Genomic DNA, 25,151 nt, shown 5'->3' with positions numbered 1-25,151 from the left:
GCGCGGGAGGGCGCCACGTGACGCCGAGAGCCCCGGAGTCATGTGACCGGCTGCCCGGGCTTCCCAGGCGGGAGCGCTGCCCGGTGTGCGGGAGCGGAGGTGCGCGCGGGCTGGTTGCCATGGGGACGCTGCTGCCGCTCCTGCTCCTCTTCCTCCTCCTCCTCCTCCTGCTGCTGCCGCCGGCCGCTGCCGGTGGGTGCCTGGGCCGGACCCCGTCCGCCTCCCTGCTCCCCGGGCCGGAGCCCCTGCCACGGTTGGGACCCCCCGGCGGGACCCCCGGGGGGCGCCGGAGGGGTGTCCCGGGCTCCCCCGGGCCCCGGTCGGCCGGGCCGGGCCGGGTGGCAGTTTCCCCTGCGCTGACGTTTCCCCCTCCAGCCGGGCGGGCGGCGGGGCCCGGCCTGGAGGAGCGGCTCTTCCAGCAGGTGCGGGACCACTTCAGCTTCGAGACCTGCGGCAACGAGACCTTCCCGCAGCGGTACCTGGTCTCAGGTGGGTCCCGGGGCGGTGCTGCGGCCGAGCCGCTCTCGGCACGGCCGTGGTGGGGCCTGGCTGTGGCTCAGGGCCGCATTTCTGCCTGCCCCTGCACTGAGGCAGAGCCTCTCCGTTTGGTGCTGAGGGAGCTGTGTTGAGCAGGCAGCTGGAGCTGAGTGTGGAGCCAGTCATTCCCCCAGCATCCTCCGTGTCCTCCTCTCCTTCCTGTCAGTTTGCCGTTCTGGCCGTGAGGTCTGGGCTGCAGGCGTGGGCATTGGCCTCTGCGGAGCAAGAGCAGCCCAGAAGCAGCAGCTGCGTTGGGCTTGCAGCAGGGCGGGCTCTGTGCACGTGTGTCTTCAGTTGGGTGTAGAACAGAACAGACTGTTGCGGTTGGAAGGGACCTACAGTGATCATCAGGTCCAGCTGCCTGACCAGTTCAGGGCTGATGAAGTTAAGGCATATTATTAAGGGCATTATCCAAATGTCTCTTAAACACTGGCAGGCTCGGGGCATCAACCACCTCTCTAGGAAGCCTGTCCCAGTGTTTGACCACCCTCTCAGTAAAGAAATGTTTCCTAATGTCCAGTCTAAACCTCCCCGATGCCACTTTGAACCATTCCCACGCATCCTATCACTGCATCCCAGGGAGAAGAGCTCAGCACCTCCCTCTCCACGTCCCCTCCTCAGGAAGCTGTAGAGAGCCATGAGGTCGCCCCTCAGCCTCCTCTTCTCCAAACGCAACAAACCCAGAGTCCTCAGCCGCTCCTCACAGGCCATGCCTTCCAGCCCTGGCACCAGCTTCGTTCCGCTCCTCTGGATGCATTCAAGGACCTTCACATCCTTCTTAAATGCTGAGGCCCAGAACCGCATGCAGCACTCAAGGTGAGGCTGCACCAATGCTAAATACAGCGGGACAGTCTCCGCTCTTGGCCGGCTGGTTGTGCTGTGGCTGCTGCCCCCCAGGGTGCAGTTTGCCCTCTCAGCTGCCAGGGCAGGCTGCTGGCTCCCAGTGAGCCTGCTACCACCCAGCACCCCCAGATCCCTTTCTGCAGGGCTGCTCTCCAGCCACTCCTCTCCCAGTTTATACTTGTGCCTGCCATGCTTGTGCACAGCATCACTTACAAGTGCAACTCGGCACTCTGAATGCAGCAGGAAAAGCAAATAGTGACCCAAATGTTGCACTCTGTACCCATCATTCTTACGAGTGAAGATAACTCCTCTTGGGTCAGTGGTTTGTGTTATTTAAAGCCCTGCAACTTTAGATAGTTTAAGCCATGCTGAACAATGAGGGCTTCCAGCAAGGAGCCGGCAGCGTCTTCATTTCTGGCCAAATAATGAGTTATCTTCTGTGCAACACACAGTAAGAGAGAGGAGGCTTTTCTAAACAGCATGTGACTAAAAGGCAGCAATTTCAATAACCAGCGTGGCATGTTTTTCAGTCCTGCCTGCTTGGAGGAATCAGGGAGAGATTTGCAGGGGGAGAACAAAGGTGGAGCGGTGAACAGCACCGGCGCAGAGCACTGCCCAGCCTGGCGCCTGCCGGCTGCTGCCTCACAGGCCGCCCGCATCTGGGGCTTCCGATGCGGCATCTCGCCTTCCTCACGTGACCCCATACTCTGCAGCTTGCTCAGCACCTGCACCGTCACGTGGGTGTCACCAAGCGTGAATTCATGGATCAGTTCGGCCCAAAGATAGGGGAACACCAGTGAATTTTGATAGCCCACCTAAGGCTGAAATTTCACTAATTAAGTGGCCCTTTTTGAACAGAACTTTGGGATCACCTGGTTTAAAGCATTGCATAACTTTTATGTGTTTTCTTTTTCAAGTGTTATGTTTTATCTGTGTGTCCTGGGCAGAGCTGAATAATATTTGTGAGGAACGAAACATTAACATTGCAGTTCTGCTGGTTTACAAATAGTTTCTTACCCAAAATTGCTATGAGTAGTTCCTTTCCCCTCTACTGCTTCTTGTGCAATATGAGACTTTTCAGATTGTCAGCAAGAACTTGAAGGAGACTACTATTTCACAACCAGGCATCTGACTGTCTTGAGGTTAACTGGCAGTTCCCCAGGACTGCAATCTAAAAATAGATACCTTTTTAGGCAACCTGTCTGGTTTGGTTTTGGCTCCTGTGAATGGTTGTTTACTCCAGGAGTCACGAAGCATATCAGAAGAAAAGCCAGAGTAAAGATAGCGCTTCTGTTTCCTACCTGATACCAAAAGCAAATGCAGCAGAGAATCAGCCTCTTCATTAGCAAAGAGCAGCACTTTTGCTAATGAAGGGTTTCAAACCCATTTTCAAACCAAATCCTGCTTTGGCAAGTCTGTGTCGAGAATGCCAAGAATTAAATTCAGGCCTCTCTGTAAACGGCAGCGGCCTCACGTGACGTGCTGCAGCGGTGTCTGGAGGGCAGCCGCGGCTGGAGGGTCCCTTCGGGTGATGTGGCAACGTGCTGAAATCAACATTTAACTGACGGCCTGAGGCCTATTGTTGAAGAAAGCTATTTATTATCCCTCTTAATTCCTGTGCAATTTAAGCTAAAACCAAATGTTTGTTAAAGTCAGCAGGCATTAAAGCAACCGTTTGTTAGATAAGCAAGTATTGGCATCATGGGTCAGCTTGTCCTGTCAGTCTCAATTTGCCTTCAGTTATAAACAGATCAGAGGATGAAGCACCTCATCTTCATATATCGTCATATATATATGATAGATCATATCAGAGAGATATATGTGTGTGTGTTACATGTATAACGGGTATCAGCAGCAGCATCTCCTGGGCTGCATCCCCCACAGCGGGGCGAGGGAGGGGATGCTGCCCCTCTGCTCCGCTCTGGGGAGACTCCCCTGGAGCCCTGCGTCCAGCTCGGGGGTCCTCAGCACGGGAAGGACATGGAGCTGTTGGAGCGGGGCCAGAGGAGGCCACGAAGATGCTCAGAGGCTGGAGCACCTCTGCTGTGAGGACAGGCTGAGAGCTGGGGGTGTTCAGCCTGGAGAAGAGAAGGCTGCGGGGAGACCTGATTGCAGCCTTCCAGTACTTAAAGGGGGTTTATAAGAGACGGAGAGGGACTTTTGACCAGGCCCTGTAGTGACAGGACGGGGGCAAGGGTTTTAAACTGGAAGAGAGTGGATTTGGATTGGACATAAGGAAGACTTTTTTTTTATTATGAGGATGGTGAGGCACTGGCACAGGTTGCCCAGAGAAGGTGTGGGTGCCCCATCCCTGGAAGTGTTTGAAGCCAGGCTGGAGGGGGCTTGGAGCACCCTGGCCCCGTGAAAGGTGTCCTTGCCTACGGAGGGGGGTTAAACTGGATGATCTTTGAAGGTCCCTTCCAACCCAAACCATTCGTGATATGTGATTTACAGCTTGACTCTATGTTACACACCACAGCAGGAGTGGCAGAAAGATGCAGGCAATTCCCTAACATCCATTTTGTGGGAGAAATGATCTGTGCAGGTGTTTTGGGATGAATTGGGCTAAAAAGGGTATATAAATGGGATATTGCTCTTTTGGGGGGCAGCTGTTTCCAAATGCCTTGCAGAACTGAGATTTTTAGGGATTTTCAGGCAGAAGCAGACGTTCCAGGCCGTGTGCTGAGCTCATGGAAGCTCTTATTTACCCCCCACTCAAATGAGAGATTTCTGTAGCCTGGCCTAATGCCTTCGTTCCCCAGCTCGGGTCTTGGGGATCAGCCCGTTCACAGAGTTCTTCCTTGTTAAGCTCCTGCTCAAACTCACCAAAAGTAGAGTCATTTCATGCTCATGTTTTTTGTCTTGTTTTGTTTTTAATTTGCTTCTGTCAATTGTCTCACTCAGCGAAGTTCTGGAAGAAAGGATTTGGACCCATCTTCTTCTATACTGGCAATGAAGGTGACATCTGGACTTTTGCTCAGAACTCTGACTTCATATTTGAATTAGCAGAGGAACAGCAAGCACTTGTGATTTTTGCTGAGCATGTGAGTGTTTTAGTCATTATGCATACATACATAGAGTCTTGTTCTGTTCAGTATTACCAAATTCAGCTTTCTGCAGGTCCAGAAAAATAACATCTCTTGCCACGAAGCTGTGGTATACCTGCTGTAAGCTTTCTCCTCATGGTAGCAGCTCTTCTTTACTTGAACCATGTTCAAAACCACGGCTTCTGAATTTTTTGCACTATGCCTACCAGCAATGCAGGATACAGGCTACTGTTTCAGTAAAACCTATGCCTTGGTGTATTTGCTTTAGACCTGTGCTTTTGTAAGTAGTTTCCACAGGCCTTGAACTCCACACTGGACTAGAGAGTTATTTTGTTTGGATAACATTTAATCTCTCTAGCCTGCGAAGTCCCAAGCCAACCTTTCCCACACCACTCTATTAAAGTTACTATTCCACAGCTTATGCACGAAGAGATTACCCTGTTGCCTTTTCTAGTTGGGGATTTCAGGAGAGAGACATGTGCTGAGGGCCCACTTGGCACCCACTGAAGTTGTCGTGGACTGCCTGTCCTCTACAGGACGTGTCCTGAAGGTCTCTGTTTATCCGATGCAGCAGACAAGGCACCTCCTCCATTCCAAACAAGTTAGAGGACACCACTTGCTCTGTCATCGCATCCCGTTTGTGCGCACTTATCCCGGTTCTGTAGTGAGAGCAGAGAAGACCCAGACTGTGACAGCAGCATTTCCTCAGCGTCTCTCTTTCCTTTCAGAGGTACTATGGGAAGTCTCTTCCATTTGGACTTGAGTCAACACAGCTGAAGAAGACTCATCTGCTTACCGTGGAACAAGCCCTTGCTGACTATGCAGTGCTAATTACTGAGCTTAAGCAGCAGTATGGTGCTGCAGACTGCCCCGTCATTGCTTTTGGAGGCAGGTAAAGGTTCTGTGTGCTCCTTCCCTTCTCTGTGTCCTTTCCCAGCCACAGCCATGCTGGTCTCATAGATCTGTTTGGCTTTCAAACAAGTTCTAAAGGCAGAGTTTTAAGCTCTCTGATAGAGGGCAGATGTACCTGTGTGTGAGGTCCCAAGAGCCCATCACCAGGTCCCAATCAGCTCTCCCATCAAAAATTAGTCTCGATTTGCGATTGCTTTGGGGAAGCACCACTGACTTGGTGTTTCTAGGCATCTTCAATATACGAGTCAGCCAGAACTGCAGAAAATGGGAAATCCCTCCTGCAGGATAAGAACATTTTACATTAGAAATACAGAAAACTAATAACTGGTAAAATATTCTCTCCAGGGGCCACCCAGCTTTTTGTTAAACACAGCCTCTGTAAAAACATCCAGCCATTTGCATTGTAGGCTCCTTTATAATTCTGCTCTGTAACCTGCTGCGTGGTCGCTTCTGGCTTCCTAGCAGAAGTCCTTCCCCAAAGCGCTTGCTGTGTTGCAGCTGTGTCGGTGCGATGTCCTGGGCTCTTGCATGGCTCCTCATGCTTGTAGTAGAGGGATGCTTCCCTTCCACCAAGTACAGGGCTTCTAATTCAGTTGCAGTGAGCTAAAAAGCATTTGACCCGACGGTTATCCTTAAGTTTCCAGCTCGCTGTGGCGGTGGCTGGGCTGGTCATGGCAGGGGTGTTTGTACTGTGACCGTCAGGACAGCAGCTGGTGTAACCGGGCCAGGAGCTGTCCTGGGGTGGGGAGGTGGGAGAGGGATTCGGCAAGACCCGCTGGCTGGGCTGCACTACACGGTAGGTACAGGTAAATCAGAGCTCAGTCTGCAGCAGCCCTGTCCAGCACTAAACCCACATGAAGAGTACTGAAATACTGGGTTGGAGCAGCACAGCATTTCCCGTGGGAGCAAAAAAACCCCACCCTTTTCTGTTGCTTATAACTTTGCCAAACTTTAACCTGAAATTACTTGTGGCAGGTTTCAGCTAACGCCTGTTTCCAAGACCAGGGTTAGAGAAATGTGTATTGCTTTACACACGGGTGATGCGGGAGTGGTATTTACTTCGCCCACTTGAGGTGGTGGGGAGGGAGACTTGAATACCTCTAAGCCTGGAGTTAGGCCAGGTGTTACCTGCATTTTGGGGGTGTCACTTGCCACCCCTGGGAGTGACCTCAGAGTAACTCCACAAATATCGGCACATGAATGACTTGTGTCACCTTGGGTTTCTCTAGCAACCCTTGATATCTGCAGATTGTGGCCCTGGCACCGAAGCTACCAAGGTGGCTTTGAGTTTTATTGTGGTATTTGTTAATGTCTTCCCTTCCCTCTATCTGTGCTGATCATCTGTGCAGCTGTTATTTGGGGTGCCCAGGGAGAATACTCCCCACCTCCCAGCGCTAGAGAGGGCTGCATATTCTGCAGTGTTCAGGGCCGTCCTTTGCTCAGAGCCTGCCAAGAGCCTGGCTCGTCTTTATAATCCTGTGTGCAAAATGTGCCTCCTTCCCCCACTGTGACAGCTCCACCTGAGCCCCGCGTGGTTCCGCGCCGACAGTGTCGGGAGACGCTCAGGATGGTGTGGAGTTAAATATTGAAGCAGGATTTACATTTGGCTGCAGAAGCAAACTGGGCTGCTCTGTTCCCACCAGAGCTGGTGTTAGTATTTGGGGACAGGCCGGTGAGACACATTGTGTGCTGCTCATTGACCATAACTGGATCTTTTTCCATGAGGATGGCATCTGTCAGATATCCATAAGCTTTTCGTTGCCTTGGGCTAGGTGAGCCTGGGAATGCTGGCCTGAACTTCTGAGTTACTGTGTTATAAGCTGTCTGTTAAAGGAAATAACTCCTTTTGTCTCTCTTGTGGCAGCTACGGAGGAATGCTGAGCGCTTACATGAGGATGAAATACCCCAACGTTGTGGCCGGAGCGTTAGCTGCCAGTGCTCCTCTGTTGTCCGTGGCTGGGCTTGGAGACCCCACCCAGTTCTTCAGAGACGTAACGGCAGTGAGTAGCAGCTCTGTTCAGGAGCATTGTTTTCTTCCTTTAAGAAGGCTGGATTTTTTTCCTTTTCCATGTCTTTAAGCAGACATCTGTCTTCACAGCATCAGTGCTGGGCAGGGAATGCAATTAAACGGGAATCCGCAAGGAAAAGCGGCAGCTGGAGGTGTGGTGGCTGAGCCCTGCCGTAGCCATGGCAGCTCCGGGCCCAAGGCGCTGCTCTGATGAGCAGCGCGACTCGGTTCCAGCACCTTTAGTACTGCTAAGGATTCACTTTCCCATTTCTAGTGACTTGACCATGTTACAGCCTGAAAGTTTTCCTTTGTGCCTGGCTGAACCCAGGATAATTTATTCTTCAAATACTCTCCCAACATGCTGTGTTTTGCATTGATATCAATGAGTCACAGCAGCTCCTTAGTCCCAAGGCGGCTGCATTTCAATGAAGAGCTCGGAAATTTTCATTTTGCTAACTAAAAATACGCAAGGTGTCCTGGGTTCACTTAAAACCAAAACTTAAATGTGGCTTTCACATTTTGAGGACATAGGACCCATAGGAAGGTGGTATTGCTTAGAACTGACTAACATTTAGTTTATAAGAAAAGAAAGGTACAACCTGGTAGTACTGAAATCTTGTGATGGTGCCTGGTTTGCCTCTTTTTCAACATGAATTTCTAGATCTGGGTCACACAGATGGCTTTGCATGAACTACCTGTGTATGAAACTTGTGATTTTTCTGCTCTTATTTATATATATGAAAACCTTATTTCAGCGTAGAGACGTACAGGACAGAGCATTACCAGTAAGTGTAAAGAAGAGACTATCATATGGAAATAAACACAATAGCATTTGAAACTCTAAGTGGATGAGCAAATAAAAGACATCTTGTCTTAAAATTATACATTTTAAAACCAAAAATCTTAGTCATCTAACGGTGGGAATTCATCCCTGGTTGAAGCCAGTTCCTTCCCAGAAGCCCTGTTCAGCTGATAGCTCTGTCTTGCTTCATCTGTGAATGCGCTGTGAGTCGTTACACACCCCTGAAATTAGGGCTTTGACCTTTTCATGTGAAAAAACTTCCCAATTAATTTTAAAATACATTCTCTCTGCAGCGGGAAGCCGACCTCCAGGCTGAGATCCTAAGCAAGCACTTTGTGTTGTTTTCAAAGTAATTCCTTCCACCCTCAGTGTGTTTGCATAAAAGCAATCTGTGCATCTGAAATCTGAATTCAATTGCTCTCCTTGGTGAGAGAACACCCCTGAGAGCTGTTAATACTAACGAAGGCACAAACCTTTCCTGAATCACTGCGGGAGCTCGCTCTTCCCGTGAGTCAGAGCACATTGTCTCAAAGCAGCTTTCCCTGTGAGTTTTACTGAGCTTTTCCAGCTCGCTTTATAAGCCTCCAGCTCACAGGGGAAGTGAGCAAAGGGCAGAAAGTTGATTTTGCATAAGGCATTTGCATAAGGCTAGGTTATATATGCCTGCGGCCGGGCAGAAAGCCCCTGTGTGAGTACTGTACATGCAGCCCTGTGTGTGCTTCCCATGAGGTTTCTGCTGCAGGGGCTGGGCAGGCCATCAGCTTCAGATCAGTTCAGACATCTGAATTAGGTGTGATTCGAAAGAGAAAAGCTGGCAGCCTGGAGGGGGAACAGCTTTCCTTGGAATGGTTGTAATGCCTCCTGCCTCTGCAACGGCTCAGCTGAACTGTTCCTGGGTCCGTGAGGGTCCGCGGGGGAGAACTGGAATGGGTGGTGGTTCCTCGGCGCACGGGGCAGTGCGCTGCAGCGGTCCAGCACTGCCTAGTGGGGAGCTCGGCCGTCACGGCAGCCAGAGCAGAGCTGCTGCTCTGTCCCAGGCCGATCCATCCCCATGCTCCAATTAGAGCCATTAGTAGATGAAGATCAATAAGCACATCCAGAAGGAGATTTGGAACCCCTAAAGGGATGCCCAGGTAAACTGTGGAAAACGCCATAGTGATTTCTCTAAGCCGAACTATCAGACAAAGGCAGGGTTAGGAATAAAAGAAAGGTCCCAAATCTACTTTTAGTTGAGGCTGGGTCTTTGTAAGAAAAATGCTTAGCTAGTGCTTTGTGGTTACTTAGCCATTGCTCTAGCAGGGCAAAGGGACCTCAAAAGAGCCCTAATAATTCTTATTATTACAAAGCACTGGTTGCCAGCAGATCTCAAACTGCCTTACAAGCTGACAGAGGAGAAACAGTTTGGGTTGCTAGAGCCTTCAGTGAGAGAAACAACTTGTTCCACCAGCAGAACCAGCCACAGCTCTTCAAACATACCTTAAAGTGCTTTTTCAGGATCAGTAATATTTTTTCCCAAGAAAAAGGACATGGCCTTCTTGGTCGTCTGGCAGGTCACTGGCAGGCTTAAGAAAAAAAGCAGGTCTTTGTTCTTAAACCAGTGCTCTACCCTCTATGCTTAACTGACTTCTCCATGGCTCCTTCTCATAGACAAAGTGCGGTTGGAAGGACTCTATTGTGTGTTTAAAAAAAAAAAAATAAACCAAAAAACTTTTGGGCCTAGCAGCCTGGCACCCTCTTCCCACATCCCGGCCAAGGTGTGTGTCTCCTCACTGCTTCGTGTCCAGTCTAATGACTCCACTGAGTGCCAAGTGGTTTGTCTAACAGCCCGTCCCAGCGAGACCTGGTGAAACAGTTTCTGCTTGGTCTGCGCTGTGCAGGCTGTTGCCTTCTGCTGATTGTCTGGGGGACAAGGCAGAAGCACTGGTGTCGCTGCTCCTGGAGATGCAGACAAGGGTCTGACCAGTGGGCCAGTAACCCCTGTCATCCCCTGGTACTTCTGGCAGTTCTTGCCAGGGCAGCCACCGCCCGTATCTCATCTGTGCAACCACAGTCCCGTGTCTTTTCTGTCCCTTCAGGATTTTCAGAAGTCCAGCCCAGGCTGCGTCACAGCTGTCCGCAAAGCCTTCCAGCAGATTAAGGATCTGTGCCTGAGTGGAGGTAAGGAGAGAGAGCCCTGCAGACGGCTCCCCAAGGGCAGCCAGCGGGCAGTCCCAGCCACGTGGAGAAAAGTTGATTCAGCTTTACTTCAGCTAAGTCTTCAGTTGGTTCAGCTGAATCAACGCAAGTGCCTGCCTGGCTGCCTCCTCCTGCCTGCACAATCGATTTTTGATTTCCTGAACAGTTTCAGTTAGCAGTAAAATTAGTAACTGACACCGAAATGAAAGCATCTGTGTAGGGGCTTGCACGGTGTTCATGAAACTGTCTTTGCACCAAAATGCAAAAACACCTGCAGGTGCAAAACACCTGCATTTTATGCTGGTAAAGCCTTGTGTTTCACCAGATGCTTGTCCTCCACGCCCACACTGTTGAGAACTGGTCAGGTGGGTATGACAACTGCGTGGCTCAGCTCACCGAACATACCTGAGAAATTTGGAAAGCAATCGAGGTCTTGAAGCAGCCGTCACCATCTCTTTCATCTCCAGCCTTGGACAGTTAGGTGAAGCCAAGCACAGAGACCAGTGAAGATCTCTGCAATGTCTACCACGTAGGCCAGAGCAGATATTGTGGGCCGAGGCAGCAACTCCTGGAAGCCTTGCGTGGTGTTGGAACAGCTGTGGTGGGTTCTTGGTCTGTCTCAAGGCTTGGCTTGGTCCGCGGTGCTGCACGTCAAGGGCTGTGTGCCTCTGACGGCTGCCTCGCTGCAGGAGCTGGTCCTGGAATTGCCCAGAGGAGCTGGGGGTCCAAAACGCCATTTCCTTTGGGTCACAGCAGGAAAAATCTTACTGTTAAATAGCCAAGGTCCTCAAGGTCTGCCTGGGGCCACACTTTCTGCAGTGGGGTGGAGAAGGTGGTCATGTTTAAGGCTTAGGCTCTCAAGTGAGTATCCAGAGGCAGGACCCAGGCCTTGGGTTTCCCAGTAAAGGCAGCCGGGCTCCAGCATGCAGCTTGTAGAGCACGATGGGGACAGACAGGAACTATGACTCCAAAACGTGGAGGATGAAAATGAAGGGAGCAGCTTTCCCCAGCAGAAATGCAAAGGTACATGAGTGCATCTTGAAGGAATCTCTTCAAAGACAGAAAAGACAGATTTCCCAACTCAGCCGACCTCTCTGCATCACACTGAAGTTTGAAGGCACGTCTCAGGAGTTCTTTGTGGGGACTATTCTCACTTGGCAATTCTTACTGCAGAAGCACCCAGCTCCCAAGGAGCTCTCCTTTATTTTTTTTTTCCTGCCAGTTCTTCCAGCTGTTGAATCCCACTGGACACTGTCCCCTGCTCTCCTGCATGAGAGGCAGGAGCAGAGCAGACCCCGGGGAGGGAGTCTGTGGGGGTAAGGAGGGCACAGCCAGGCAGGGCACTGGCGAGGACGGGCTCATACCAAGCTGCTCTTCTCGCCGTGCCAGCCGAGACTGCTTCTGTCTCAGTGGGCGCTGATTCCTCTGGGCTCGCAGTGAGGTGTCGGTGGCTGTGCGGAGGGCGGGCTGTGGAAGCTGCACGGGAAGGCTGTGCCTGAACATCCACCTGTGTGTAAATTTAGATATAATGTGTCCTTCCCACTAGAAACCTCATCTGTGTGTTACGGCACCTCCTTACTCCTGAGTGAAACAAGATGCTGAAGCCTGGTATTATTTTCCTCTGTTGAAGTTTGTGCCTTTCATTTTCCTTCCTTCTGCAGCCTACGATGAAATCAGCCACAAAATGGCCACGTGCAATAAGATCTCTAACAAGGAGGATGTTTACCAGCTTTTTGGGTTTGCTAGAAATGCCTTCACCATGATGGCCATGATGGACTACCCCTACAAAACCGATTTCATGGGTCACCTCCCTGCCAATCCAGTGAAGGTGAGTACGGGGACGCGGGTGGGAGTCGCTGTTTCTGATGCACGCCTCGGTGACGGGAGCGCAGGGGGCTGCGCAGCCAGGGATGCCGTCAGGCACGCACCATCGGTGACGGGGAGGTGGCGGTGGATGTTGCAGCCCTTCCACTCTGACAGCAAATCCACACATTTTAAACTTTTCTGTGGTGGTGACTGCTGTATTTGAAATGCACTGCCGTAAGGCTCATCGGGGAGGGTTTGCTGGAGCCACTCCTAGCCTGCTCTGCCTTTACCTTACACAAAGGCCTGTGTGAGCTTGTTGACTCCAGCTTTTAAACACTAAAAACCTGTAGCTTTTAAAAAAAGGTAGTTTTGTTGTAGCACGCTTCAATACACTTTCATAGGTGTATTCTTCTTGGTGGGTAGGGATGGAGATCTAAAAGTCAGGCTCCTTTCTAAGTATCGCCCAGGAGGATGACATACCTCGGAGAATAAAGCAGAGAAAAGTCTGCTGCTGTGGGGACTGGAAGCCTGTGAGCTTTCAAGAGAGCGGGAGATGGTGAAGTGTGGGAAAGGGCCCTGGTTCTCAAGGGGCTACAAAGATTTCTCAGACACCAGCTGCTTTTGAAAGGTCCCAGCTTTGATCCCAGCTCACTAGTTGCTGTTGCAATTCTTGGTTTCACCTGGTGTGCCGTCAGCCTCCTACTGCGGTGCGCTGCTGCGCTCCAGCCCACCCGCCGACGGGCCATCCTTCACCCCTGCTGGCACTGACAGTTCGAGTCCTACCTGGAGCAAAATGCTGTGCAAGAGGTTGTACAGGCTACGCTGTACGGGGGCTCAGGAGATGCTGTCTCTGGCTCCACTGGGCATCCAGTTCCCTTCTAGGGTCTGTTTAACAACCTGTAAAATGGAAATAATTATTCTACCCGCCCTTGAGAAGGGCATGAAAATATTCTGATTGTAGGAGGAAGGAACTGTTGTGTATCACTGTGGCTTCTGTGCAGCTGCTTAACTTGGTAAAGGAACAGTCTGTCCTAGCCCTGTCTCCTTGTTTCTATGTATTTTGTTACTAAAAGGGAGGGGAAAAAAACCCAAAAACTTGTTGCATTAGGCCCTTGAAAAGCTGAACCATAAAATGCGTAAGTGATAATTTTAATGAATCTTCCAGCGTAGCCCTTCCGCAGAGCAGAGACTGTTAATTGTTCCTGTCTGCAATTTGCCTGTAATGTGTCTCATCCAGGTTGGCTGCGAACAAATCCTTGCCCACAGAGACCCAATTCAAGGCCTGGCTGCTCTTGTTGGTGAGTTAATCGTACCAGTTTGGTCTTTTACTTAACGTCCTGTTTTCTCGATGCACCTGTAAGTAGAGCTGTCGCGTTGTTGTGCGGGTTGTGTACTGTGGGAGCTGGTATGACTCCGATCCCCCACTGGGACGTTTTGCCCCATATTGGCTTTGTCCGTTGGGATGTCCCATGCTGGCCCATGGGTTCATTCTGTCAACCTTTCCAAACTTATCCGCATCAGATTTTTCAGCCGTTGCAGCCTCTTAGCCTGTTGACTGTCTGTGAGACGTGGACTTCTAAGGTATTTGGTTCCTTTCTAACAGTTTATTTGTACTCTGGCTCAGGGAGTCACAGGTTCAATGCACGTTCACTGAAGGAAGTTTTCTTCTGCATGTTGAGGACAAGGTTGTCATCACAGTGCCCCGCGGTGTTAATCCAGTGGCAAGACAGTCTTAAATACATTGTGTATGCTTATCTCTGTGAATACTTAATTTGTCAGCCAGCAGTGTTTGTAAGGAAATTATTAGAGAGAGAATTCAAAGCTCTTTTGAAGACTTCCTCATAAAGTCTCGCAAGTTGCTCATTAAAAATAAGTTCTACATTGGTCATTAGTCAGAAAAACAGGTTCTGAATGACAAAACATTGATTTAAGGAATTCTTATGGGTTTAATGCAGCTTAGTAGGATTGGGAACGAATTCTTCTTTTTGCAAATTATGCACGTCACCGTGATAGCACCAAGTCAGAAACATACCAATTCCAAATCCCTGCTAAAGATGTTTGGCTGGCAACTAGAAGAGTTGTTAAAATGCTAATGTCTTGGCAAACACTGTCAGATCTGCTTGACATATTCCCATCCTACTTCTTTTCTGAGGCAGAGTGGGACTCTGGTTTCGTTGTGATGAACAAGCTGAGGGTAGATTCCTTCCTCCTGCCCGCGGGGGAGCACTTTGTGCCTCTCCCTGTCTCACCAGCTGCGTTCACCTGGGACAGTTTAATCATGCAAGAGGCATGATCCACCAGAGCTTTAGGCAGGGGACTGGCTTTCTTCCATACCCGTCCCTCTGTGTCATACAGGAAAACACTGTCTTCTTTCTGCATGTGCTGCAGCGACCCACCTCCTGCCAGGTAGAGCGTAGACCCGCAGGCCGTGATGCTGAACTGGCAGCAGTTGAACGGGGATAGCGTCAGCGTTGTCCACTGGTTGCTTACAGGACAATAATACTCCGTCTCGTTGACGTGAATCCATTCTGCTGCCTGCAAAGAACCAGACCAACACTCACCCATTGTATCGCACCTCGAGTGGGCATCACTGTCACATCAGGCTTGCTTGGTTCACGATAAAGGAAACCAGTGTCTCAACGTCTATTTGAATACCATGGGGCTCAAGGGGCCAGATTTTCGATCCACATTTAGCAATCAGAGCCCCAAAAGAAACTGAACGAAATACCAGAATGGCGTGGCTTTAAAGGAGCTTTGTTCTTGGAAAATCAGAGGAGTGAGCTGAGCAAGGTGCCCCAGGGACCAGCTGGAACTGGCATAGCCCAAGTCCTGCCTGCTCTCCAGACACTTAACACATTACGAAGGAAATTGTCTTTGTGTCATCTGGAGGACTTTGACGTCAGACTTGATGTGCAGTTTCTCTTTATAGATTTCTATCCCTTCCTCAGTGAGCAATGAAGTGCTCTAAGATGGCCGCATTCCCTCAAAAGAAACCATACCTGTCGTGGGGCCAGGCCCTGAGTCCTTCCACTTTCAAATGGGAATTGCTGAATGATCTTGGAAAACTCCGTTCTCTTGGCTTCAGGGAATGGGATTCTCCTAGAATGAGCCTTCCAGTCCCTGTCAGGTCTCTTCCCAGAAGGCTGGGCGGTGCTCTCCCTCCTCTTTCAGGCATGGGAAATGCAGATTTGAAGAGGCTTCATTTGCATTCCAGGACTTGAGCCCATCTTTCCTAAAACCTAGGCTAGCGTCCTCACCGCAGCCCATTCCTCTTCCCGTCTGCCGGTGTTTCGCCCCCTCTCAGCTCAAACAAGGAGAACCGGGTGCTCAGTGTTGTTGGGGCAGGTACGTAACCAGTTTTACACTCAGGTTATCCTGTGTTAGCAGGCTGCACCCTATGTTTTCTCTACTTACAAAAATGCTTTGAACAGCCTTTGTACTCTAGCAAATGGAGTGTGGCAACAGGGCAGCTTCTAACGCACTCAACTGCAGTGGCAGGCACGTTTTCCTAAGCTTGTGGGCCTGACTCGCAACCCTGCCAGTCCACCAAGAGACCAAAAATAATGAAGCCAACCTGTTGGAATGAACCAGTCAGGGCCCCGTTACAGAGACCCCATTTTGGGTCAGTTTGGGGATTATAAGAGCAAAGAACTTACTCCTTTTAGTGTTCTTCCTCCGATGCAAAAGATCCTGTCCCTGACTGTGGCCATCCCGTGATCACAGCGGGTAAAAGCCATGGCACTGTTGCCAATCCAGCGTCGGAGGCGAGGGAGGTAGCTGTAGGTGTCTCGTAAGGTTTTTCCCCCAGAAAAGCCCCCTAGAAGGAAAGCAGAAGTCTTGAAAATCTGTCCATCATCCTCTCCAACATCCAGCAAACCTGCAAACATCAGCAGAGCTGATTTTTTTTTTTTTTTTTTTTTTTCCTTTAAAATACCTAAGAAGCTCCAGTTTAAAATTGCACACCATTCTGCAGAGCTGATGTGGTGTGAAATTTTAAACCTGAGCTGCTTAGGTATTTCAAAGAGAAAAAAAAAAAACAAAACCAACCAACCAAAAAAACCACAGCACACAAAAAACCCCAACCAGCTCCAGCTCTTTCTGTAAAGAGTTTTGCACAAAAGATTTTTGAATAAAGCTCTTGGGGTATTTCAAGTGTAACCAGGAACAGCTTGAATTAGGGAATCTGCTTCCAGCACACGCAGGCACAGAACGTCGTTTGAAAGAAAAGCGTTCAAAGCTCTTTGAACTTTGGGGCCTTGACAGAAGGTCAGAGCCAATCTGCCGGTGCTGCTGTCAACTTTTTCTCTTTACTGGGCACCCACCTGTGTACTTCAGGGGTGCATTTTATGTGTGTGTATAATATATATATATATATATAATATATATAAATATATATATATATAAAATATATAAAAATATATTAAAATATATATATTTTATATATTTATATATATAAAATATATATTTTTATATATTATATATAATATATATTTTATATATAAAAATAAATATATATAAATATATATTATATATAATATCTATTTATTTTATATATATAATATATATAAATATATAATTTTATATAATATATACACACATAAATATATATACACACAAATATATACACATAAATATATTATAATATATATTTAATATATATAATATATATTATAATATATATACACATAAATATATTATATATATAAAAATATATATATATATATATATATATATATAATACACACACATAAAATGCACCCCTGAAGTACACAGGTGGGTGCCCAGTAAAGAGAAAAAGTTGACAGCAGCACCGGCAGATTGGCTCTGACCTTCTGTCAAGGCCCCAAAGTTCAAAGAGCTTTGAACGCTTTTCTTTCAAACGACGTTCTGTGCCTGCGTGTGCTGGAAGCAGATTCCCTAATTCAAGCTGTTCCTGGTTACACTTGAAATACCCCAAGAGCTTTATTCAAAAATCTTTTGTGCAAAACTCTTTTATATATATAATATATATATAATATATATAATATATATATTTTATATATAAAAATAAATATTTTTATATATATTTTATATAAAATATATATAAAAATATATATATATATTTATATATATAAAAATAAAAAGCTCCTTGCAGAAGGAAGGGGAAATGCCTCCAGCTGCCTGCCTGTTGAATTCCAGCCTGCAGAGGGTCTGTGCAAACAAGGAAGATGATTTTTCCGGCTGGCCATAAGCCCCAGCTCACTGGGGCTTGGATGCTCTCTGTGCGTGGACACTGTACGTGGAGCTTGTGTTTAAAACTTGTACCGAAGTAACGCTCGTAATTTGGCAGTTTGCTCAGGCAGGGCTGCGGGCTGGCCAAATCAAATTTGCAGTTGCCCCGCTGGTTTAGGAAGAAATGAATGCTGTAGGTAGGCAAGATCTTATACCCAAGGGTATGGTGTTATCCAGCCTAGATCACTACTGTATGTTTGCAGCTCTGTGAGGCAATTTTGTCCTTGCTCTCCAGTAGGAACTGAGACCAACAGAGGTTAAGTGAGCTGCCTGTGGCAGCGTGGGCCAGCTAAGTCAAAGCAGGGACTTGAACCTGAGCCTCAGCCATCCCCCCGCTGAACCGTTATCCTTCCTTTCCAGACGTCTGCGCTGGCGGCGCAGGAGCCCTGCTGACAGCGGGATGCATGCCGGGGCAGCAGAGCCCACGTGCTGCCTCCCCGGGGCCTCGGGTGTGCAGTCCCTCCCAGAGAAGTGCCCTTCGTTGCAACTGTGCAACTGAAATTAATCTGGACCAGATCAGTACAGTGATCCTAGCTGGATGTAACTGGTTTGCACAGCAGGAAAGGGACACTGGAGCTGTGGGGGTTATTGGTGTGGGCGCAGGCTTAGACTGTGACATTAATATGCCAGCAAAAATCAACAAAACTATATGAAAATATGCTGCTGTCTACTAGCTCTATCACCTGAAATGTAGAGGATTCCCTTGTGGGTTGTGCCTGCGTGATCAGCAATAGGCATGGGGAAAGGAGCTGCAAACTCCCACTTGTTGTCAGCGGGCTGGTACAATTCTACGGTGCGGGTGAGGGTCCCCAGCAGTGTCCCACCGCCCACGGCGAAGATGCAATCAGACAGCACATCTGCGTGGAAGCGTGTCCGCCTCTCCAGCATGCTGGCGACCTGGAGCCAGGAAGTGTTGCGGGGATCAAATCGGTAAACCTGGGATCACAGGAGATGGGTGATGGCTAGCAGAAGGCGGGTGGCTGGCTTGCATCTCCTGTGGCTTCAAGAATTGGTAAACGTTTTATATTCAGACCTGGGCAGGCTCAAGCAGCCAGCTGACACAGCAGAGCCTCCCCAGTGGAGCTGGAGGCTCAGTTATGGCCTTTCTGTGGGGGTCTGGGAACAGGTTGTCATAGAATCGTTTAGGCTGGAAAAGCCCTTTAAGATCATCGAGTCCAACCGTACGTCAGCATGTTTCAGCACATCACAACAGAGTTAGGGTTAGGACAGCCACTCCCTGAGGTCACGGGTATCTGACCACCGGGAAAGGATTGTGGTGTGATACCAATGACTGGAAAAGGTACCAAACTGATACCTTCCTTCGGTGCACGATCCCATGCAGCAGCCTGGGGGCAGGGGAGCAGCAACAGCACTGCTCTCTGCCAGCACCCAAGATGTTGCTACCAACCTGGTAGGGATGAGAGTTAAAGCCAGGCTGAATGAGCATCACATTGAGAGCTCATGGCACTTTGCAGGTGGGAAAACTGTTACAGAATTAAACAAAGTGGATGAATTCCAATGCCTGCAGCAAGCAGGAGGTGAAACACATTGGCTTAATGAAATACCGTTGTTCCAAACACCAGCTAGCATGCGTCAGCCGAAAACTGTTTCAGTGAGATTTAAACAAGCACATTTTGCATCTCTGCTACCGTTTGTGCAGTAAAGAGAGCAGCTGAGCTTTGCCCCCCTCTCGCCCAGGCGTGAGCAGGACTTCCCTTCCCCTCCCCGGAGCCTGGTGGGCACAGGGCACAGCACCTCTGCTGAGGCTGGGCTTCCACTCAGGCCTTCTTCAGCAGTAAATACCGCCCCCCCGGCTTGTTTTGTCAGCCCAGGTTGCTGAGCAAGCGCAGGATCTGCAGAACCAGGTGCGGCGAGTGGCCCCGCAGCCGGTGCTGCGGCCCTGCTGCCTCGGCGTCCTGGGCTCCGCTGCTGCTGTGCTGCCTCCAGGCAGTGGAAGAGAGCTGCTCTTTGCAGTGGCCCTGCTGAACCAAGTACGAGGCTGAAATAAGCCCCCGGGAGCATGGGAAAGAAAAATACGCTGTTTTTTCTAGCAAGCTTACTGAAGCCATCTAGGAAAACATAAAATCCTGCATAAGTCTGTTCTCCAGGCAGAAGGGGAAGGTCCTGGGAGCTAAAGCAGATTTGCCTTTCGAGGGCAAAACCAAAGAAGGAGCAGTTCTCAAGTGGGCAGCTTTAACCGTGCCTCCTGAGCACGACCCCCATGGCAGCAGCAACGGGGACAGGGCGGCATTCGTGGGGCTGCAGGACTGACGTGGACCTGGCTGACCCTGCACCGTGGAAGCTGTGTACGGATTAGGAGGACAACTTACAGTAGGGGCAAGGTGAGACCAGGGCAGGACCTTGGTTGCTTCCCAGAGAGTTTGGAAGCTGTATTCCCAAGGGCTTCCAGTACTGCGCAGAGTGCTCAGAACTATGTAGAGGTGGGAGATCTGCGGTGGGCAAGAGCAATGACTCCCTCCCTCGCTCCCTCCCTCCTTCCTCACCCAGCCATTTTTCCAAGGCTAAAGGTTTCTTGTGTCTTACCTCATTTGACGGCTGCTTTCCCGTGGGATCAAATTTGCGCTGTCCCCCGATGACAAAGAGGAAGTCATTGATGACGGCGACGCAATGGTTGTACACTGGCATGCAGAGCTCCCCGACCTTGTGCCAGGTGCTGCAGCTCCAGTCTGCAGCCCACATCTCTCCGCACACGCTGTTGTCGGCGGTTCTGCCACCAGCGACAAGCAGCACGGTGGAACCAGAGCGGAGGCTCGTGCTCTGGGTCTGCAGGACTGGCTGAGCGTACAGCTGGGAGTGGTAATTCAGAGCCTCCTGCAGGTACCTGTGGCAGCCTGAATCCAGCCCCATAAGAGGCGTTTCCTGGGCATATCTCTGCAGATCCCTTAAAGGAATGAGAGGGAATCTTATGCGCCTTAGAATATCCGCTGCATCTTTCAGCCGTGTGCTGTCGTGCTGCAGCCAGCTCATAGCAGCTTGGAACAGCTCCAGCTCGCTGCAGCCATCAGCGTCGGTCCTGTCTAAAATTTCACAAAGCGTTCCTCGGTCCAGGTCTTTCAAGCACTGAGGATCAGCCAGGATCTGTTTGTAATGCTGCCCCATGTAGCACATGGCTTTCTGTCTCAGCTCTGCTCGGCCGAGTTTTTTAGCAATGTTAAGAACATCCATGCAGTTCTCGCAGTTCAAGCAACTCTCCAGAAAGAGAAAGCACAGCTTGATCACCTCCCGAACCAGGAGGGTTTCTGCGGCTTTGAAGGTCTCCTCAATATTCTGTAATGAGAGGTCCAGTTTGTTGGAGTAAATGAAGTTGAGAACATTCCTCAGCCCGGCAGCACTGACGGCTTTCAGCCGGATGTTACCATCCGGGCTCCCCGCTCTTGTCAAGTTTCCAACAAACAGGATCTTGCAGTAGTTACTTGCTGATGCTAAAACGACCTTGTGGGCTGGAAAACAAACCCCTTCTGCCTCCAGCGTCACGTCGCACAGCGCGCTCTGTGAGCGAAGGCTGCTCAGCCCTTCCAGGAGTTTCGGCAGGTAGGTGTCGGACACGAGCCTTGCCGTGCCGGCCTGTGAGCTGAGCAGCATCGCTCTGAAAGGTGCCTAGCCCTGGAGCAGTCCCAGGACTCTTCACTGCATGCACTCAGTGCATCTCCTGGGCGGTCTTCTGCGGCCGAAGCAGCAGGTTCATGCTTTGAGAGAGTGGAGGCTGTGCTGCCCATGCCACAGAGCCACCCAACAGGCAGCGGCTGTAGCAGCCTCCCTCCTCCGCAGCCCCTGCCCAGTGCCTGGCAGAGCGCCGTCTGCCTTGCAGAGCCGCGTGGGGCCGTTCTCAAGTGGAGCTGGTGATGCTGGTTATTGCACAAAACCCACAGCGTTTGTGGGCTTTGCCTGCGGGCTGTGACACTGGCAGCAGCGGAGGGCCACTGGCGTAGCCGCATTCCTCCTCCTCACTATGGGGTCACTACCCATCCGCACAAAAAGCAGCGCATTCTTCGGCAGCTCCCCAGCTATGCTTCGCTGGACCGCCCGGTCAGGTGCTCTTTCATCTGGGCAAGCCTGCACATGCCGTCTTTCCCTTCTTGAACAACAGTCAAACAAAATCCCGTCTGCGACGTGCCACCCTTGGCCTTCGGACTAAATTTGATGCATTCAGACGACAGCTACTTTCAGGGAGGGGGTGGGAAGGTCTCAGCAGTTGTGTCCCGTTCAGTTTGAAGCATTCAGCTACTGTCCTCTCCAGGGCCTGCTCCTGGGCGTGTCAGGGCTTGGAGGCCGGGGCTCTGCCGAGGCCTAGCGAGCCAGTTGCTTGGCTTTAGCATGAGCAGAGAGCACCTGGGAACCTCTTCCTCCCCGTGGATAAAGCAGAAGCGAAGGGTACCGTGCAGCCAGGCTTGAGACCATGTAAAAGCTTTGGCAGAAAGTTGGGATCGTAGCCTGATGCTGGTGCAGACCCTGCTAGCGCTGCCCCAGCCTTACACACGTGCCGGCTGGGATCGCTGCCCCTCTGCTTGGTCTTGGCCGTGAGGTCGTGCGGGAGGCAGCGAGTGAGACAGCAGAGAGGTGCTGACAGGTTGGCTTTGTGCTGTGTTCCCACCTGGCAGGGGTGTTTTACAACTCCTCGGGCTCGGCACAGTGTTACGACATATACCGGCTGTACCAGTCCTGCGCTGACCCCACGGGCTGTGGCATCGGCTCAGACGCCGAGGCCTGGGACTACCAGGTAAGATCTTGGAGACACCAACAGGTTTCGGCTCCTGCCCTGGTGCTCCCTCCGTCCCACAACAGCTCTCGTACCTCTCTTAGGTTTGCACCGAGATCAACTTAACTTTCAACAGCAACAACATGACCGACATGTTCCCTGAGATGCCCTTCACAGAGGCCATGCGAGAGCAATACTGCCAGAGCAAATGGCGCGTGAGGCCGCGAGCACGCTGGCTGCAGATGAACTTTTGGGGAGGAGGTGAGTTGTGCTGGCTGCTCGCCCCTTCGCATTACCCGGTAGCTGTCTGCCTGTCCCCGCTCTGCCCAGCTGAGCTCCCTGGGGACAGGCACAGCACACAAACACGTCCTGGCAGAATGTTGCAGCCTTGTGCTGACTTGAGCCAAACAGACCTTCCTGTACCTCCTTGAGACAGAAGTGGAAAACCTAAAAACTGCTAAGAATTTGTTTTATTCTCCTGTGTTTTCTGTTCTTGGCCATGTTTGCTGCAGTAGCCAAGCACATTTGGGTATATGGGCAGGAAGGAGGCCTCTCAAATGTCATCTCTCTGAATTTCAGACCTGAAAAGTGCGAGCAACATCATTTTTTCAAATGGCGACTTGGACCCGTGGGCTGGAGGCGGGGTAAGCACGCGCACTGCTGACACCGAGCAGAGAGCCGCCTTTGCAGGGGCTGCGCCGCCCCCCTCTCCGTGTCAGAGCAGCGCTGGTGATTCAGCTTGAGCCCGTTTGAGTTTCTGCAAGCAGCTGTTTTATGCTGAACCATTCCGGAGCCTCAGGACGTTAATGATGGACACGTCGGCTGGTGCCCATCAGCCAGGAACACTGGTGCAGCAAAGGTGGCTTCCCTAGTGCAGAGAGAGCAGGAGCCTCCCTACCCAACACCACAACCCATCGCGTTTCGGTGTTGCGGTGCTGCCAGCCCAGTGCTCCTTGCTCTCTCCAGTCTTTGGGAACCAAGCGGTTGCTCTAAGCAGCAACTCGAACCAGGGCATATTTTGGCTTAGTTTCAACAAAACTTCAGAGTGGTGGCAGAGCTCTAGTTTAAAATTTAAAACCAAAAATGACCCAGAACTGGATTTTGAGTTGGTTGAGCTCCTGACTGTAATGCAGAAGTCCCTTGGCTTAGGCTGGCTTGGCAGTCTCAGCTGCAAAAGGACCAGGCTGTTTTGGGTGCATGGGCCTAAAGGAACCTGGTACTTGAAACTGCCTGGACGGGAACAGGCTGAGTGTTTTCATTTCATTTTCATCTGGGGGGAAGCCTTCACTTCATTGGAGACAGGTGACTTGGCTCCTTGGGACCGTTAGCCATGTACACAAAATCAGCCGTACCAAGGAGCTCTTCCTGTGCTTTTCCTCCGTCCTTCCCAGCTCATCTCCCAGTTTTCAGAACTGTTGTCCAGTTTTGGCCAGGAACTTGGTGAGAGTTTGTCTCTGCTCCTTTTCTTTCCAGATAAATAGCAGCCTCAGTCCATCACTGATTGCATTGACTGTTAAAGGAGGTGCTCATCACCTGGATCTCCGGTAAGTACTGAACTCTCCTTTGGCCGACAAAATCCTGCTGCCCTGGGTGTTTGATCTTAGCTAGCCACGGTCCAAAGAACTGGGAGATGCGGTGCTTACAGAGGACCAGATACCAGGCTGCGGCAGCCTGAGCGAGCAATCCTCTTCCCTGCTACGGGGCTCTGGCAGCCCTCAGGGAAGCCGGGCCATGCAGGAGCCGGCACTGAGCTTACATCCCTTCATTAGAACATGTTCTTGCACAGGGATCGGCACAGGTGTGCGACAGCCTGTAGCGACCAGTCAGGTGAAGTAGTCCAGCGTCTCTTGGCATTAGCCACCAGCCTTCAGGCCTGGAGCAGAGAGGGCAGCAGCCACCGATGCAAGGGAGAGCCCAGGGCTCTCAAGCCTGCCTCCCCACCTCCTGGGGGGTGTGACACGGCAGCTCTCTTTCCAGGGCATAAATTTGAAGAACAAAACAGATGATAACCTCTGTCCTTTGGTTCCCTGGCTTGGCTTTCCGGGGGCGAGAGGCGAGGAGCCGCTGCCCGCTGCCTAGCTCACACTGCTCTGCTCTCTCCAGAGGACGCAATCCAGCCGACCCCCCCTCCGTCACAGAGGTGCGCAAGCTGGAAGCGAGCATCATCAACGGCTGGGTGAAATCTGCAGAGACAGAAAGGGCACGGGAGAAGCGCTCGGGAGCCTCCACGGGCGGACGGCTGTGAACACGTCCATCCCCAGCCTGCGCCGTTTGAAAGTGTGCTCTCCTCTGCCGTGACGGTGGAAATTCACCCTTCTGAAGCATCCCACCTGCCCCGATCAAGCGTCAAAAGAAAAGCAAAAGGCCAAATCACTGACTGAAGCCAAAACCGCGCTGTGCAGGTTTCGAGCTCGCCTGCTTGGAATGAGAAGGCGTTGTAAACGGTGGAAATAATAAAAGTTTGCCTGGACAGCCCAAGAGTCATCACTGGCCTGACCAGTATGGTGGCAGGAGGCACCTTAAGGGTGAAGCTAAATTGGTTTTAGACAAAAAGTAAATATTAGATGACTAGTGGAAAAGCAGAGGTATGGTCATTACTTACACAGGTGCAGAGGGGACTCCGCTAGCGACCAGTTACATAAAAAAAGACTCTGTCTGCCTCATCCAGTGCTGCGGGTTCGGGGGTTTTTGTTTGGCTTTGTTTTTACCTTGCACAAGAGCTCTCCAGCTGTCGAGCTGGAAGTTTACACAAAGTGATCCCGGTGTGAACTGCTGTCCTTCAAGAGCTGTGTATTAGTGACCAGTAAAGCACGCTTCCATTTGAGAGAGACATCGTCAGATCTTTTTAAAATAAATTACAAGTTTATTAAAGTGTGTGATATCATTTCATGGCTTGGTAGTATAACCAAAGAAGATAAAAAAGGATACTTCTCACCTTCCCAGGTGGAGTAAACTCCTCTTTGCACATAAACAGGTGGCTTCTTACCTACTGGAATTACTATGTACCAATAAATACTAGCGTAATTGCAAAAA

The 25,151-nt window shown here is 50.5% G+C and overlaps 2 protein-coding genes across 7 annotated transcripts; one reads left to right on the top strand and one right to left on the bottom strand.

Annotated features, from left to right (window-relative positions):
- On the top strand, nt 1-25,071 carry DPP7 (dipeptidyl peptidase 7). Of its 3 annotated transcripts, XM_082327190.1 has the most exons (13): nt 8-192; nt 376-489; nt 4,285-4,424; nt 5,156-5,319; nt 7,204-7,339; nt 10,225-10,306; nt 11,986-12,152; nt 13,368-13,428; nt 22,021-22,139; nt 22,223-22,379; nt 22,698-22,762; nt 23,592-23,662; nt 24,222-24,999. In XM_082327190.1, the coding sequence occupies exons 1-13, from the start codon at nt 120-122 to the stop codon at nt 24,361-24,363; spliced, it is 1,491 nt and encodes a 496-aa protein (XP_082183316.1). In that variant the 5' UTR covers nt 8-119; the 3' UTR covers nt 24,364-24,999. The 3 variants fall into 3 exon arrangements, with proteins under 3 accessions (XP_082183317.1, XP_082183315.1, XP_082183316.1); XM_082327189.1 differs by having other exon boundaries at nt 6-489; nt 24,222-25,071; XM_082327191.1 differs by lacking the exons at nt 22,021-22,139; nt 22,223-22,379; nt 22,698-22,762; nt 23,592-23,662; nt 24,222-24,999 and adding an exon at nt 14,287-14,509 and having other exon boundaries at nt 1-489.
- On the bottom strand, nt 4,444-22,105 carry LOC309597600 (kelch-like protein 36). 4 transcript variants are annotated; one of them, XM_082327193.1, is made up of 7 exons: nt 19,946-22,105; nt 18,085-18,337; nt 15,787-15,947; nt 14,527-14,665; nt 12,914-13,027; nt 5,455-5,617; nt 4,444-5,086 (listed from the first exon to the last, which is right to left on the bottom strand). In XM_082327193.1, exons 1-5 carry the CDS (start codon nt 21,002-21,004, stop codon nt 13,020-13,022), a joined length of 1,620 nt encoding a protein of 539 aa, XP_082183319.1. In that variant the 5' UTR covers nt 21,005-22,105; the 3' UTR covers nt 4,444-5,086; nt 5,455-5,617; nt 12,914-13,019. The 4 variants fall into 4 exon arrangements, with proteins under 4 accessions (XP_082183319.1, XP_082183318.1, XP_082183320.1 ...); XM_082327192.1 differs by lacking the exon at nt 4,444-5,086 and having other exon boundaries at nt 5,342-5,617; XM_082327194.1 differs by lacking the exons at nt 4,444-5,086; nt 14,527-14,665 and having other exon boundaries at nt 5,342-5,617.
- Nucleotides 25,072-25,151: the final 80 nt, after the last annotated feature.

This window comes from Platalea leucorodia (genome assembly GCF_965183815.1).
Source record: "Platalea leucorodia genome assembly, chromosome: 15".
Taxonomy (NCBI): domain Eukaryota; kingdom Metazoa; phylum Chordata; class Aves; order Pelecaniformes; family Threskiornithidae; genus Platalea; species Platalea leucorodia.
Note: the sequence above shows the minus strand (reverse complement) of the source record. Positions and strands in the feature narration are given on the sequence as shown.